At 43.8% G+C, this 16443-nt stretch overlaps 1 protein-coding gene across 17 annotated transcripts in view; it reads right to left on the bottom strand.

The window, feature by feature from the left end:
• Positions 1 to 16443, bottom strand: part of CAST (calpastatin) — a 133286-nt gene that overhangs the window by 56103 nt on the left and 60740 nt on the right. Inside the window, exon 1 of one of the 17 annotated variants that reach the window (XM_055565268.1) lies at positions 11895 to 12057. The exons of 13 other annotated variants lie outside the window; for them this stretch is intronic. In XM_055565268.1, the coding sequence (XP_055421243.1) occupies positions 11895 to 11990 (96 nt within the window). In that variant the 5' untranslated portion in view covers positions 11991 to 12057. Of the gene's footprint in view, positions 1 to 11894; positions 12058 to 16443 lie in introns of those variants that run through there. 3 more of the 17 variants (XM_055565275.1, XM_055565290.1, XM_055565296.1) reach the window with 3 other exon arrangements.

Raw genomic sequence — 16443 nt, 5'->3', positions numbered from 1 at the left:
TTTAACTTCTATGCAGAGTACATCATGAGAAACACTGGGCTGGAAGAAGCACAAGCTGGAATCAAGATTGCCGGGAGAAATATCAGTAACTTCAGATATGCAGATGACACCACCCTTATGGCAGAAAGTGAAGAGGAACTAAAAAGCCTCTTGATGAAAGTGAAAGAGGAGAGTGAAAAAGTTGGCTTAAAACTCAATATTCAGAAAAATAAGATCATGGCATCTTGTCCCATCACTTCATGGGAAATAGATGGAGAAACAGTGGAAACAGTGTCAGACTTTATTTTTTGGGGTTCCAAAATCACTGCAGATGGTGATTGCAGCTGTGAAATTAAAAGATGCTTACTCCTTGGAAGGAAAGTTATGACCAACCTAGATGGCATATTGAAAAGCAGAGACATTACTTTGCCAACAAAGGTCTGTCTAGTCCAGGCTATGGTTTTTCCTGTGGTCATGTATGGATGTGAGAGTTGGACTGCGAAGAAGGCTGAGCGCTGAAGAATTGATGCTTTTGAACTGTGGTGTTGGAGAAGACTCTTGAGAGTCCCTTGGACTGCAAGGAGATTCAACCAGTCCATTCGAAAGGAGATCAGTCCTGGATGTTCTTTGGAAGGAATGATGCTGAAGCTGAAACTCCAGTACTTTGGCCACCTCATGCGCAGAGTTGACTCATTGGAAAAGACTCTGATGCTGGGAGGGATTGGGGGCAGGAGGAGAAGGGGACGACAGAGGATGACATGGCTGGATGGCTTCACCAACTCGATGGACGTGAGGTTGAGTGAACTCCGGCAGTTGGTGATGGACAGGGAGGCCTGGCGTGCTGCGATTCATGGGGTCACAAAGAGTCAGACATGACTGAGCGACTGAACTGAACTGAACTGAACTGAGAGTAACACTCCCATGAAAGTTCCGTACGTGGTGTTGTCCAGTGGGTAAAAACCTTTGTAATCACTCCAAATGGGTTCAAATTTTGAGTGTGCTACATAGTAAATAATCTTGGGCAAGCTACTTAAACTGTCTGATCTTTAGTTTCTGCTTGATTTTTCTTCCATAGGAAATAAAGACCTTCTAAGTCTATTGCTGCCTGGTAATTAAGTGCTCAATAACCTCAGATATGCAAATGACACCACCCTTATGGCAGAAAGCAAAGAGGAACCAAAGAGCCTCTTGATGAAAGTGGAGAGTGGCTTAGAACTCAACATTCAAAAAACTAAGAGCAAGGCATCCAGTTCCATCACTTCATGGCATACAGATGGGGAAACAATGGAAACAGTGACAGACTATTTTCTTGGGCTCCAAAATCACTGTGGACGGTGACTGCAGGCATGAAATTAAGACACTTGCTCCTTGGAAGAAAAGCTGACAAACCTAGTCAGCGTATTAAAGAGCAGAGACACTACTTTGCCAACAGGGTCCATCTAGTCAAAGCTATGGTTTTTCCAGTAGTCATGATGGATGTGAGAGCTGGACTATAAAGAGAGCTGAGCACCAAAGAATCGATGCTTTTGAACTGTGGTGTTGGAGAAGACTCTTGAGAGTCCCTTGGACTGCAAGGAGATCCAACCAGTCCATTCTAAAGGAAATCAGTCCTGAATATTCATTGGAAGGACTGATGCTGAAAATGAAGCTCCAATACTTTGGCTACCTGACGCGAAGAGCCAACTCATTGGAAAAGACCCTGATGCTGGAAAGATTGAGGGCGGGAGGAGAAGGGGACGACAGAGGATGAGATGATTGCGTGGCATTATTGACTCAATGGACATGAGTTTAAGTAAGCTCCAGGAGTTGGTGATGGACAGGGAGGCCTGGTGTGCTGCCGTCCATGGGGTCGCAAAGAGTCAGATAAACTGAGCGACTGAACAACAACAACAAAATATCATTCTAATTTTTGTTTGTATTATTTTCAGAAGGAACATCGACTTGGAAACTTACAGAATTTTGTTCAAATGTCAGCTTTCCCCATTACTAGCTCTGTGACTTTGGGTCTTAACTTTTCCAAATATATAAAATGGAGCCTATAATACCTATTTTGCAGCACTGCATGTATTTGAGATAATGTGGGTAAAATGCCTGCACATTCTAGGTGCTCATAAAATTGCCAGGGCATTATTTCTAAGGTATTATACCAGACAGAAGAGTAGGCACAGCTCTGGGACTCAATAGACTCAAGTAGATCAGAACTCAGAGAAGGCAATGGCACCCTACTCCAGTACTCTTGCCTGGAAAATCCCATGGGCAAAGGAGCCTGGAAGGCTGCAGTCCATGGGTCTCTAAGAGTCGGACACGACTGAGTGACTTCACTTTCACTTTTCACTTCCATGCATTGGAGAAGGAAATGGCAACCCACTCCAGTGTTCTTGCCTGGAGAATCCCAGGGATGGGGGAGCCTGGTGGGCTGCTGTCTATGGGGTCGCACAGAGTCAGACACAACTGAAGCAACTTAGCAGATCAGAACTGGAGGGCAAAACAGACTCCTCCCTGGAGGGCAAAAGGCGATAAACGGTAACTGAAACATTCAAGAAACCCCTTCCCTAGTGGTGTGGTATCAGTCCCTGCAATCTAATCACCCAAGCAGGACAACATGCATGGTACTGAGAACTATGTACTCTAGTACTTAACTTGTATTACACTGGCTAATATTAAACACACAATTACTATCTTGGAGAATTCCAACTCAGGCTCATCTAAACCTCCTTAATATATGAGTCCACTGGGTTTTAAAGTCCAGGGGTTCCATCTGGCACAGCTGCCTTCTTAAATAACTGGCTGTCTTTCTACCAACCAGTTCTCTACCAACAGCAACCGGAGCCCTGGGCCTGAGGGCTGGCCTGGAGCCACGTCCAAGGCTGAGTCCCCAGGCAGGATGCACCCATGCCTACTGGTCCCCAGTTCCCCTAGCTTGGACACACCACTCTCAAGGTGACCGCATGAGCCCACTGTAACCCATGGCCTATGAACACAATCACTTCTCCTACTGACCTCACTTAATGTTGAACAGAGTGGTGCTTACAGTTAAATTGCCACAATTGACAGATCAAAGCCCAAAGCTTTATTATACTGATTTTTCAAACACAGTTATATAAACTTAATTATTCCTGAGAACCCTTAGGCACCAACTGGGCACTCCCACTCCAAAGCACACGCATACACACACAGACACACACACACACACACACACATACACCTGGCCACTGTGGCAGGCACGCACGGTCTCTCTTACCTTCCCTTCAGGATAAAGAACTGGAGGATGTACCAAAGTAGATTTTCCCCCATCAAACTAGCAAATACATACGTGAATATTTAGTTTTCCGTGAGAATTTTTTTTAATATGTGGGAATTAACATATCCTTTTGGCTTCCCCAGTGGCTCAGTGGTAAAGAATCCGCCTGCCAATGCAGAAGATGAGGGTTTGATCCCTGGGTCAGGAAGAGCCCCTGAAAAAGGAAATGGCAACCCACTCCAGTATTCTTTCCTGGAGAATCCCATGGCCAGAGGGGCCTGGTGGGCTACAGTCCATGAGGTTGCAAAGAGTCGGACACGACTGAGCAACTAAGAGTTTCACTTTCACTATCTATATATTAATGACTGTCCTTCCACAGGTACAATTGGTTGTACAAATTTCAAACTCAAGCTCCACTTAGCTATATCCCACTCCTTCAATGATTTCCCTCAGCCATCTAAAACCACCCAAGACCAAACACTCCACACAAAAGTGCTTTTTAAGCTGCAGATCTTCAGGTGAACAGTCACTTATTCTAAACATCCAAATTTATTAAAACATTCTTGCAATTTCATAGCCTTGGGTTTTCTAGTGTGCCTTACTGGTTTATTAAGCAATAGCTGGATGGGATCCTTAAATCCTAGAAAGGAGAAGACCTTCAAAGGCTCACCAAGAACAGTAAAATCTCTGTGGAATGCCTATAAATAAGCATGGAGCAGACTGTAATGGGAACTGAACTGCAGCCTTGGCTGCATCTGTTTTCAGCATAGATTCCTCTCTTAAAGTTTTATCCCACCCCTAGGGCATTAAATATTTTGAAACTAAAAGAGGAAAACCAATTCATGGGGGCTGGAAATGAAAATAACCCCACCCTGTTAAGGGCTGGTTCAACTCTGGCTAAATGTGGTGTGTTTAATTTTTATTCTATTTGTAAGACCAGAAACGTTTACTATCTGTTACCTCTACTGAGAGATTATATACACTTTCAATTTAAATATTCTATGTGGTTTGAATTTCTGATCATAGGTGTGGATAACTTAAAATTCAAAAAATTTGAAGCATTAATCCATAATTCTTTGAAGAACCTTAGAAAAAAACTTTTTAATATGGAGGTTTTAAACAGATGAGGAAAATGGTATCTCATAAAGATGAAGTAACCTGTCGAAGTTTTCCACAGTTCACTGGCTGCATAAACATTTATCCAGAACATAGTTTGTGATAAGTACATGTTAAATGATGGGAAACTGTCAGACATACCCCTGACCTTGTGCAAGTTACAGCCTGGTCAGAGATGATACTAATAGAACAATGACTTTAATCCCACTTCTGGGTATGCATCTGGATTAAATTATAATTCAAAACGAAACATGAGCCCCTGAGTTCACAGCAGCACTCTTTACAACAGGCAGACAGGGAAACAACATATACACTCCACATCTTCTCCACCCATTCTTTTGTCGATGGGCATTTAGGTTGTTTCCATGTATATGTATATATACATGTATAGAGAGAATGGAATATCACTTGGCCATAAAAAAGAATAAAATAATGACATTTACAGCAACATGGATGGACCCAGAGATTACCATGCTAAGTGAAGTAAGTCAGCAAGAGAAAGACAAATACTGTATGATACCACTTATATGTGGAATCTAAAATATGGCACAAATGAATGCCTCTATGAAACAGAAACAGACTCACATAGAGAACACTCTTGTGGTCACCCAGGAGGAGAGGGATGGGATCATCTGATGCAAACTATTATATACAGAATGGATAAACAACAAGGTCCTTCCCTGGTGGCCCAGATGGTAAAGAATCTGCCTGTGATGCAGGAGACCCAGGTTAGATCCCTGGGTTGGGAAGATCCCCTGGAGAAGGAAATGGCAACCCACTCCAATATTCTTGCCTGGAGAATTCCACAGAGTGGTCTTACAGGCTACAGTACTTGGGTTTGCAAAGAGTTGGACACAACAGAGTGACTAACACTTTTCTGTATAGCACAGGTAACTATATTCAACATCTTGTTATAAACCATAATGAAAAAGAATATGTATTGTTGGTGCTGTTCAGTTGCTCTTTCGTGTCTGATTCTTTGTGACCCCAAGAACTACAGCAAGCCAGGCTTCCCTGTCCCTCACTATCTCCCAGAGCTTGCTCAAACCCAATGTACATTGAGTCAGTGATGCCATCCAACCATCTCATCCTCTGCCATCTCCTTCTCCTCCTGCCCTCCATCTTTCCCAGCATCAGGGTCTTTTCCAATGAGTCAGCTCTTTGAATCAGGTGGCCAAAGGATTGGAACTTCAGTTTCAACATCAGTCCTTCCAATGAATATTCAGGATTAATTTCCTTTAGGATTGACTGGTTGGATTTCCTGGCAGTCCAAGGGACTCTCAAGAGTCTTCTCCAACATCACAGTTCAAAAGCATCGATTCTTTGGCACTCAGCTTTCTTTCTGGTCCAACTCTCACATCCATACACAACTACTGGAAAAACCAAAGCTTTGACTATATGGACCTGCCGGGAGCCGGCGAGAGACATTCCACTCGTGACAAAGGTCATGAGGAAGGGGGCTCGGCATACGCAAAGGCGGGATCGAGCCTCGGGAGTGCCCCCGGATATTCTCGAGCATCTACCCCCCAAAAAACCAGAGTCTGCCTACTTTATTGCTTTGTGCTCTCACCTCTGACTTTACTGGGGGCTGTCCCCCACCACCATCTCACTCTCTCTGTCAAAGAGTTAACTTACAGCTCCAATTAATAAAGTTCCTGGGCAATTAGGAGTGTTTAAATCCAAACCCCTCAGATGGCTCTCTAACTCGCCTGACAAGTTTACCCGGACACCTACAGCTATGCATACGATTGTTTACAGTCTCCCAGCCTCCAGAGGCACGGGAAGCTTAAGATATTCAAATAGCTTAGAGCCTCTCAGAGAATTAGAAGCTGTCAGAATAAAGCTAGTAAAAGATTTCATTGATGAGCCAATGTTTGTTGCCAAGTTTTCACATCCCCTGAATTGTATCCTTGAATGTGCATTAATTAATATAGTTGGTATGTAGAAAAAATAAGTAGTGGCCTTGGTGTTAGTAACTTTAGACCCTTAAGGTAGTAAATTCTTTCCTTTGTAAACCCATTACACATCCACCCTACAGGAAAGTAATCTTATCTTAGAATAATTACTCTTAGAGAAAATAAGTCTTTGTTGATAAGTCCTTGTCAAGAGTCATAAAATGTTAATAGGCCTCTGGCCAGAAGATGATGTAAATCACCTAAACCATTTGTATACGATAAATCTGCAGGAAAGAAACCCTGGTTTTTGATAAGCATCAAAGACTGCTGATTTTGCATCCCCTATTGTCCTCTATGTGTAACTTAGGGTATAAAAGCCCCTGTTGAAAATAAAGCTATGGGCCTTGCTCACCAACGCTTGGTCTCCCCATGTCATTCTTCCCTTTAACTTCCAGCTGAGTGTCCATCTGGAGCGTGGATGTCCTCTGCGACCATTTATTTGCCTGGGCTTCTAAGACCCACTCGAGAAGGTGTCTAAGGTGGGGCACCTTCCGCTATTCGAGAGGGCGCCTGCGGCCTCCGTGGTCAGAGCTAACCTGGTGTCACGGGTTATATTGATTTTCCGCGTAAACCAAGCCACTCAGCTTCTTTTCTCCACTGAATTTTCCTACTGAGCTATCCTCATTCTATTCCTCTTTATTATCTCTAATTAACATTTGAATAGGTCGCCTAGCCGTCTCTCCTTCGAAGACCCTGGATCAGCCGGGGCTGGACCCCGGCATGGACCTTTGTCGGCAAAGTGATCTCTCTGCAAGGAGATCCAACCAGCCCATTCTAAAGGAGATCAGTCCTGGGTGTTCTTTGGAAGGAATGATGCTAAAGCTGAAACTCCAGTACTTTGACCACCTCATGTGAAGAGTTGACTCATTGGAAAAGACTCTGATGCTGGGAGGGATTGGGGGCAGGAGGAGAAGGGGACGACAGAGGATGAGATGGCTCGATGGCATCACTGACTTGATGGACCTGAGTTTGGGTGAACTCCGGGAGTTGGTGATGGACAGGAAGGTCTGGCGTGCTGCAATTCATGGGGTCGCAAAGAGTCGGACATGACTGAGCGACTGAACTGAATTAGGTTTGTTGTATGTATACATATGTATAACTGAATAAACTTGCTGTACAGCAGAAATTAACACATTGTAAATCAACTACACTTCAATAAAATAAATTAAAAAAAGAATAATCACTTTAGTAACTACATGTGGTAAGTGCTATGAAGGAAAATCACAGGGTCCAATGAGAACACAGACTAAGGCAACCAGATCTAGCTGAGGAGACAGTTAGGACAGGTGAGGCTGAGGATGTAACAATTGACATGGAGATTGAAGGATAAGCGGGCATCACTCAGAGGTGGGAGGGCTCCTCTGAGCTGTCTGATTTATAAACCACTGCCTCTGCTGCAGGATCTACCACCTAGTGGCTCCTGACATCAGGGGACATCCAGATTTAAAGCCATGCTAGTACTCAAATACCAAAATCTCTCTATGGGAGCAGGACTGTATATCAGACTAAAGTGCAGCCATAACCGTGCTCTCCCTCCTAAATGACCCAGGCAAATCTCTTGACATACATACAGAGTGTTATTATGTATAATCTTAAATTAATGTATAAATCACAGTAACAGCAGAGAAAAAGTAATTATTTTCCAACTACCCACTCAACAACTGTTTAAAAAGCAACGAGCCTGGGGCTGAGGATACACAATGAATAAGTCTCCATCACAGCTTTGAAAAAGTTCATAATAAACAGACAATAAGCAGTCTGCGCAACAGACATCAAGCAGGTTTAGTTACAGCTTAAATGCTCTAACAGGTATGGAGAAAATCCTATGGGACTGGACAAATGTTTTAGTTCTATGTCAGCTGCAGGCCCACCTGAAATAATCTTTACTGGGTTATCAAATACCATTAAAATGAGCAATTATTGATTAAAAAAAAAGTGCAGCCATAAAAAATTAATGTTTACTCCTGCACTTACCCAGGTTGGCTTCTTATGTTCTGGCATTATTCAACAAAACCTCTTTAGATTTGTTCACCTGCTACAGTAAGAATTTTGGAAGTTTACTGCTGGAAATGATGAGAGATATGAAGGGGAGATGGTATGCTTTTCAGATCCTTCAGAAATAGAAATTGATTTATTTGTTCACATATATTTGGCAAAGGTCTCCCTGACTACAGCCGTTTAGTTCTCTCACCCATTTTGGCCACATGAGTCTTCCCACGTGTCACTCTCAAGCCTCCCTCTAAAGTAGATGCAGGGGCCATGACGTCTGTAAACCACTGTATCACACAGAAAGCCTTTCTCTTGCCTTTAAAGACCCCCAGTCTTCAATCCCAACCATCTCCCAGCACAGAATATCTCCTCCAGGCAGCCAGCCCCTCCCTTTCTCAGAGCACACCTCACTCATCTCTCCCTTTACATTTTTTTTTTTTCCCACAAAAGTGCAACTGGTTGGGATGCTTCTCTTCCTCAAATATCCAAATCCTAAATGCCTTTCTTTCAGGTACATCTCACTAGCATCAGCCCTGACATTGCAAACCACTGCAATCCAAAGTGGGCATCCATCCATCTTCTTTAATTCTCACTTGCTTTCTCAAAGTACCTTACTGCTGTTGTTGTTGAGTAGCTAAGTTGTATCTGAATCTTTGTGACCCCATGGACTGTAGCATGTCAGGCTTCCCTGTCTTTCATTATCTCCTGGACCTTGCTCAAACTCATGTCCACTGAGTCAGTGATGCCATCCAACCATCTTATCCTCTATCATCCCCTTCCCCTCCTGCACTCAATCTTTCCCAGCATCAGGGTCTTTTCCAATGAATTGACTGTTTGCATCAACTGGCCAAAGTATTGGAGCTTCAGCACCAGTCCTTCCAATGACTAGGATTGATTTCCTTTGGAATTGACTGGTTTGATCTCCCTGAAGTCCAAGGGACTCTCAAGAGTCCTCTCCAGCACCACAATTCAAGAGCTCAGCACCAATTCTTTGACGCTCAGCCTTCTCTCTGGTCCAACTCGCACATTCGTACATGACTTCTTGAAAAACCATAGCTTTGACTATGTGGACTTTTGTTGGCAAAATCATTCGTCATAGTTTTTCTCCCAAGGAGCATCTTCTAATTTCATGGCTGCAGTCACCATCCACAATGATTTTGGAGCCCAAGAAAATAGAATCTGTCACTGTTTCCACGTTTTCCCCCTTCTATTTGCCATGAAGTGATGGGACCAGATGCCATGATCTTAGTTTTTTGAATGTTCGGGTTCAAGCCAACTTTTTCACTCTCCTCTTTCATCTTTATCAAGAGGCTCTTTAGTTCCTCTTTACTTTCTACCATAAGGGTGGTATCATCTGCATATCTGAGGTTGATACCCGTGGCAGATTCATTTTGATATATGGCAACACCAATACAATATTGTAAAGTTAAATAAAATAAAATTAAAACAAACAAACAAAAAAAAAGATACTTCTGGTAATCTTGATTCCAGCTTGCGATTCATTCAGCCTGGCATTTCACATAATGTACTCTGCATATGTTAAATGAGAAGGGCAACAATCTACATACAGCCTTGACATATTGTTTTTCCAATTTTGAACCAGTCAGTTGTTCCATGTCCAGTTCTTTTTTTATTTTATTTTATTTTATTTTTAAACTTTACATAACTGTATTAGTTTTGCCAAATATCAAAATAAATCCGCCACAGGTATACATGTGTTCCCCATCCTGAACCCTCCTCCCTCCTCCCTCCCCATTCCATCCCTCTGGGTCGTCCCAGTGCACCAGCCCCAAGCATCCAGTATCGTGCATGGAACCTGGACTGGCAACTCATTTTATACATGATATTTTACATGTTTCAATGCCATTCTCCCAAATCTTCCCACCCTCTCCCTCTCCCACAGAGTCCATAAGACTGTTCTATACATCAGTGTCTCTTTTGCTGTCTCGTACACAGGGTTATTGTTACCATCTTTCTAAATTCCATATATATGCATGTCCAGTTCTAACTGTTGCTTCTTGACCCACTTACAGGTTTCTCAGGAGAGAGGAAAGGAGGTCTGGTACTCCCATCTCTTCCACAGTTTCCCACAGTTTGTTGTGATCTACACAGTCAAAGCCTTTAGCATAGTCATTGAACTAGAGTAGATAATTTTCTGGAACCCCCTTGCCTTCTCCATGATCCAATAAATGCTGGTTCCTCTGCCTTTTCTAAACTCAGCTTGTACATTTGGAGTTTCTCTGTTCACATTCTGCTGAAGCCTAACTTGAATGATTTTGAGCATTACCTTACTAGCGTGTGAAATGAGCCCAATTACAGTAGTTTAAACATTGTTTTGCATTGCTTTTCCTTGAGATTGAAATGAAAACTGACCTTTCCCAATCCTGTGGCCACTGCTGGGTTTTCCAAATTTGCTAACATATTGAGTGCAACACTTCAACAGCATCATCTTTTTGGATTTTAAATAGCTCAGCTGGAATCCCATCAGCTCCACTAGCTTTGTTTGTACATAGTTCCTTATATAGACAGATAATGACATAATTGCATCTCAAGGTGTCTCCTCCACCACCTTGGGGTCCGTTTAAAAGATCAGCGCTGGGTATATTCATCTACTGACCCTACTCTTACTCAAGGCAGGTCTCTGTCAAAGGCTTTCCCTAGATTCTGCAGGGTGCCTCGTGAGGCTGCAGAAGAAGAGAAGCAAGACGCAGGATCAAGCCCACCATCCTGCGATGCTAGGTGTGAATGGCCTCATGGGTCTCAGCTGAGAGAGCAAGGGCTTCTTCAGAAGGGACGGTGTCCTAGATGGCTGACTCACCCACTCCTCTGCCATGAAGTGCGGCTGATGAAAATGTCAATCCCTTGGCCCTCTACTTCTCCATCTCCCATGGCACAGTCTTTTCACTTGGGTGGGCTCCTATCACCTTCTTTACAGACACTGTCAGAGGGTTCACGGGGATCCTCAGTCTCTCCCCTCCACTCTCTCTGCCTCCCCGTGATCGCCCTCCCTGCCCCCAGCTCAGTTCAGAGAGTACACCCAGAGGATGCCAGCAGATGAGTCAAAGGCCGTGCCTCACCCCAGACCTGGCTTCCTCTCCCCACCCCTCGCTGGCAGCATGTCCAGTCACCCTTCCCACCCCAGCTGCCTTTGTTTGGGGAGGTGATGAAGATCGCTGGCCCAAGTCCACGCCAGCCTTCCCCACCTGACCGTCCATCCGCAGTTTCACTCTAAATCACTGACCATCCTCTTCCCCCAGGGTTACTGTGACCTGGAGAGCTACAGGGCCAATGCCCTAGCCCTCCAACCTGTTTCCATCTGGAAGCCTCTTCCACTTGGCTCCATTCTGCTCTGCATTCTTTAGTATGTAGTCACCAACCCTCTGCCTTCTCTCTCATATTCCTGCGTCCTTGGAGATGTAGGAATCCCCATGACTTTATCGTTTCCTCTGTGAACAGTTCTTGACATTTTAACAGCAGCCTTGCTTTATTACCAAACATTATTTTTACCTTAAAGGGAGGAAATCGAGAGAGAGGCAGGTTCAAATGCCTGCTCCAGCACTTAATTATTCTCCCAGAAGCCGTCACCCTAATCTGCAAAAGGAAAGTAATACTACCTGCCTCTGGAGTCGCCCAATGATGTAATGGCGGAAACTCGCCTCTTCTGAATCAGCTGAAGTCGGCACAGGGCTGCCTCCAGTGCTCAGCACCATCCCATCCTTCTGCTTTGGTTTCCTGCTCACACTCCTGGTCTCATCAGGCAGCTCCCACACCTGGATTATATCGAGTCCTTTCTATAGCTTTCATGCCTTGTTCTCTCCCACCCCCAACCCCACCCCAACCTCCAGCTCCCAGTCTTTCTATCACTGCCTGATTTATCTGAAATAAATGCACACCAGCTTCCCACTCTGATGAAACACTACACTCTTGGGGGTTTCCCACCATCCTAGATGAGGTCCAATATCTTCCACCTGGACTTTAGACTCTTCGTATTCGACCTCATCTGTTGATTCCATTGCACCTCTTGCTATGTCCCGTACCATATCTCCCCATCACTCTCCCCCACCCCAGAATGCTGTCCTTCCTGTTTTAGGAGAACTTCATCGGACAGCATCACTCACTGGCTAAGAGAGCGAGAGCGGACTCTAGACTTGAGACAGGTAGAATTTCAGCCAACACTGAATTCATGTGCAAGTTCAAGCAGGTTCCTTAACCTCTCTGTGCCTCGGTGTCCTCATCTGTAAAATGAGAAGAGTAACAATTCTTCCCTTACAGCATTGTTTTAAGACTTAGCTAATGTACACGAACCCATTATAACAATGCATGCTGTGCTGCTGCTAAGTCGCTTCAGTTGTGTCCATAGACGGCAAGTCATGTCCATAGTCGTGTCTGTGCGACCCCATAGACGGCAGCCCACTAGGCTCCTCTGTCCCTGAGATTTTCCAGGCAAGAGTACTGGAGTGGGTTGCCATTGCCTTCTCCGAATAACAATGCATGGGAAGTGACAAATGCTGGACAAAGGCTAGTCAGTGTGAGCATCACCACCACGCTCCCATCCACCACTGAGCCTTGCATCTTGCCATCCCCATGGCATGGAAGCCTTCCTCTGCTCAGATTCCTCCTACCCTTGAAGACTTAGCTCAAAATGCAACACCTGTATCTGCTTCAGCTCATCCTATCTTCTCAACTCCCTTATATGTTTGTACTTCTTACTTGAATACTTAATCCTATATGCTGTTGAGGGTTACTGAGTCTCTTCTATGTATCAGTTATGTCTTATCAACAAAGCTGTAAACTGACCAAGAGACAGAAATCATTTCCACTCCCCAGGGTGCCTATCATAGTGTTTAGTAGCAGAGAGGAGCTCAAAATCCACTGTTGATTCCAATCTTTGTTTCCATTTGCTAATTATCCGTTTCATTTAAACAAAGAATAAAGTATGGTTCTAATACTTGCTTTTTCAAAAAAAGAAAGCTAAAATAAAGAAAATAATTAATAAATCAGAAGAAAGGTTCAATCTGATTGCTTCTTATGGCCATGAGTCCATGAGCAAGTCAATTAAATCGGAAGAGCGTCTAGTTTCCCACATGGGAATACCATGTGCCCCACAGGGTTACTGTGAGAGAATCTGATACCAAATACTAGGGCAATTTGAGCAAAGCACAAAACAAATATTAAAAAAAATTTAAACTAAGAAGTTCTGACAAATCAGTAACTAGGTCTGCTAGATGCACAAGAGAGAAATGTATAATTTGTTTCTGAACCATAATGAGATTCTTATTTTAATGACTCATCTCAAAAAAAAATTAAAGAAAAAATCATAGATTTTCTTTAAAAACTTCTTTTTTTACAGTTTCTGTCAGAGACCCAAACCTGAACTCCATGAGGCCAGGGACCATGCCTGTCTCAGCAGCTGCACATACCCAAATGTCATACACAGTGACAGTGAAGTCGCTCAGTCGTGTCGGACTCTGTGCGACCCCGTGGACTGTAGCCTACCAGACTCCTCCATCCATGGGATTTTCCAGGCAACAGTACTGGAGTGGGGTGCCATTTCCTTCTCCAGGGGATCTTCCCAACCCAGGGATCGAACCCGGGTCTCCCGCACTGCAGGCAGACGCTTTACCCTCTGAGCCACCAGGGAATGTCGCACATAATAGGTACTTAGTAAGTATTTGTTAAATAAATTAATGTATGAATTTGTACATGAATAAACATGAGTATTATGTGATGGCTCAAATGAACATTATATTAGTTTTATTCAATCACCAGAAATTTTGTTTAAAGCACAGGTCAGAAAACAAGTTAGGAAAACAAACATCTAGTCTTCTATACCCTTACTGGCATTACCGGGCAGTTGTATAACTTCAAAAAAGTACTCAGAGGCACACAACAAAACCCTTAGCTGCTTCCTGTGAGACACCTGGAACAAACAATAGATGGCCTATGAGGGGCTTTCTAAAGAAAGCACTGCTGTTCTTCACAGACACCGCTCATGGACCCAGTGAGAACACGTTTATGGGGATGGACTATTCACTTTAGGAAATGAATATTCAGATGTTTAATTGTCTATTGTTCGCCCTGCAGTCACACCATGACATACCATCCTGTCTCACAATGCTTTTAATTATTTACCATAATAATGATGCTTCTCAAGAGAACCACAGTTCAGTTACCTAAAAAAGTATGATATTTAATCCTAACAAAAAATATGATTCCCATGAAATGGGTCATTTATGAATGAAGCTGAGCCATCTCTTTCAGGGAGAACATGGCTTGGTGCCAGCAGACCTAGTTAGGGCACCAACTTCCACCTCCACACGTGTGCAATATGAGACCAGGTCAACTGTGAGAGGATCCTAAGTATAACACCAAGTTATAAGAGATCAGAAGAGGGAGACTGTATTTCTGAGATGCAGCTTTGAAGATGGCTAGGGAAAACTTCACAGAGGAGACGGGAGCAATTCACTTAGTATTCATGGCAGTTGGGATCGGGAGGCAGGTGAGGACTATAGAACCTTCCATGCGCCAGGAACTGTGGCAGGTGCTTTAGGCATCTGATTTCCGTGTATCTTTATAAAATCCTAGGACCCAATCATTATTACCTGCATTTTACAAAGGAGAATACTGAGGCTCAGAGAAGTTAAGTAACTTATCTAAGATCTCACAGTTGAGAAGCTGTAGAGCTTGGATCTGAACACAGACACTGACAATAAGGTCCATAAACTTTATGCTATAACAAGTTGACTCCCCTACTTTCAAAAAGTAAAACGAAATATTTCAGTTTTACAAAACAAAGAGATGGAGCCAGGGACAGGGTAGTCATTCCAGATGAGCAAAACAGCTTGAGCAAGACTCAGAGGCGGGGAAGTACCAGAGATCATCAGTCCAGAGTCTGACTGGCTGGATAAAGTAGAACATGGCCAAATGAGGCGACCTGAACACTGCCTGGGGGAAACAGAAAGTGATTCTATCCAGGCTGAGGATGCTATACACTCATGAAATACATTAAAAGGGACTGCACAGCCTTAAGATAAAAATAGAAAGCCTGAGCTCTACTTGCTCTGGGAAGTGGAGAGCACATGCATCTTTGGCCTCTGATGCAACCCTGTGGACAGACCTCAAAATAAACATCCACACGTTGCCTGGCAACTGGGACAGTAGCCACAGCTGATCTGTGATCGAAATCCAAGCCCGAGAGACCTTAGAACATTTGGCCACACCCTGTGAGTGCCTGATTGTGAGCTGTGACACAGGAGCACCCCAAACGCTTAGGAAAAAAGCCACAAAAGGTGTGAAGTTCTGTACCCTAAGACAATTGCTTCATTTTCATTGCTTTGTGAGCCCCACTTTTCCAGTGTTCCCCTTCCCTCCCCCACCGGGGCTGATTATTTTGTAGGCAAGGAAGAGAGCAAGCCACGCGGCCTGGATTCGTCATCAAAGAGGAGAAATGCAGCTTTTTTTTCAAGTTGTGTTCATGCCTTTGGGAGCCTGGTTACTTTACTTAATGCATGAATAATTCCAACTCTGTCTGCCTTTGGCTGCCCCAAACAAGCCAGAGAAGTTAGACCTGGAAAAGACAGCCTACTTTCCTCTTGTGGTCCCTCCCCTAGAAAAGGTTTGCTTGGCTAGGACATTCTTAAGCTTGTGAGTCAATTTAAGCAGATTAGAAGTGACATAATGAACAATGAGGAAGACAGCCCATGACAAGTTCTTTGAACTTAAGTCTTAACCTCTCTAGAACACAGTTTCCTCCTTTGTAAACTGTCAGGCTTGAGAACTCGGGAGTTCTGCAACTCTAATATGATATGCTATAAATATGTAAAGCTTAGTAAATAATGTAACCACTGGTAGATGTTCAAAGGGGAAACATAGGAGTTTAGCTTCTGGAGTCCCATAGACCTGGGGAATCACACTATCTGTGTAACTTCAGGCAAGTTGCTTAAAGTTTCGTATCTGACTCTTTGTGACTGTAGTCTGCCAGGGTCCTCTCTCCATGGGATTCTCCAGGCCAGAATACTGGAGTGGGTTGCCAGTCCCTTCTCCAGAGGATCTTCCCCAACCAGGGATCGAACCCAGGTCTCCTGCGTTGCAGGCAAATTCTTCACCATCTGAGCTACGGGGAAGTACTAAGCTTTCCAAGATTGTGTTTTTTTATTTGTTAAA

This window comes from Bubalus kerabau, chromosome 1 (genome assembly GCF_029407905.1).
Source record: "Bubalus kerabau isolate K-KA32 ecotype Philippines breed swamp buffalo chromosome 1, PCC_UOA_SB_1v2, whole genome shotgun sequence".
Classification (NCBI taxonomy): Eukaryota; Metazoa; Chordata; class Mammalia; order Artiodactyla; family Bovidae; genus Bubalus; species Bubalus kerabau.
The sequence above is the reverse complement of the archived record's forward strand: the minus strand, read 5'-3'. Positions and strand labels throughout refer to the sequence as shown.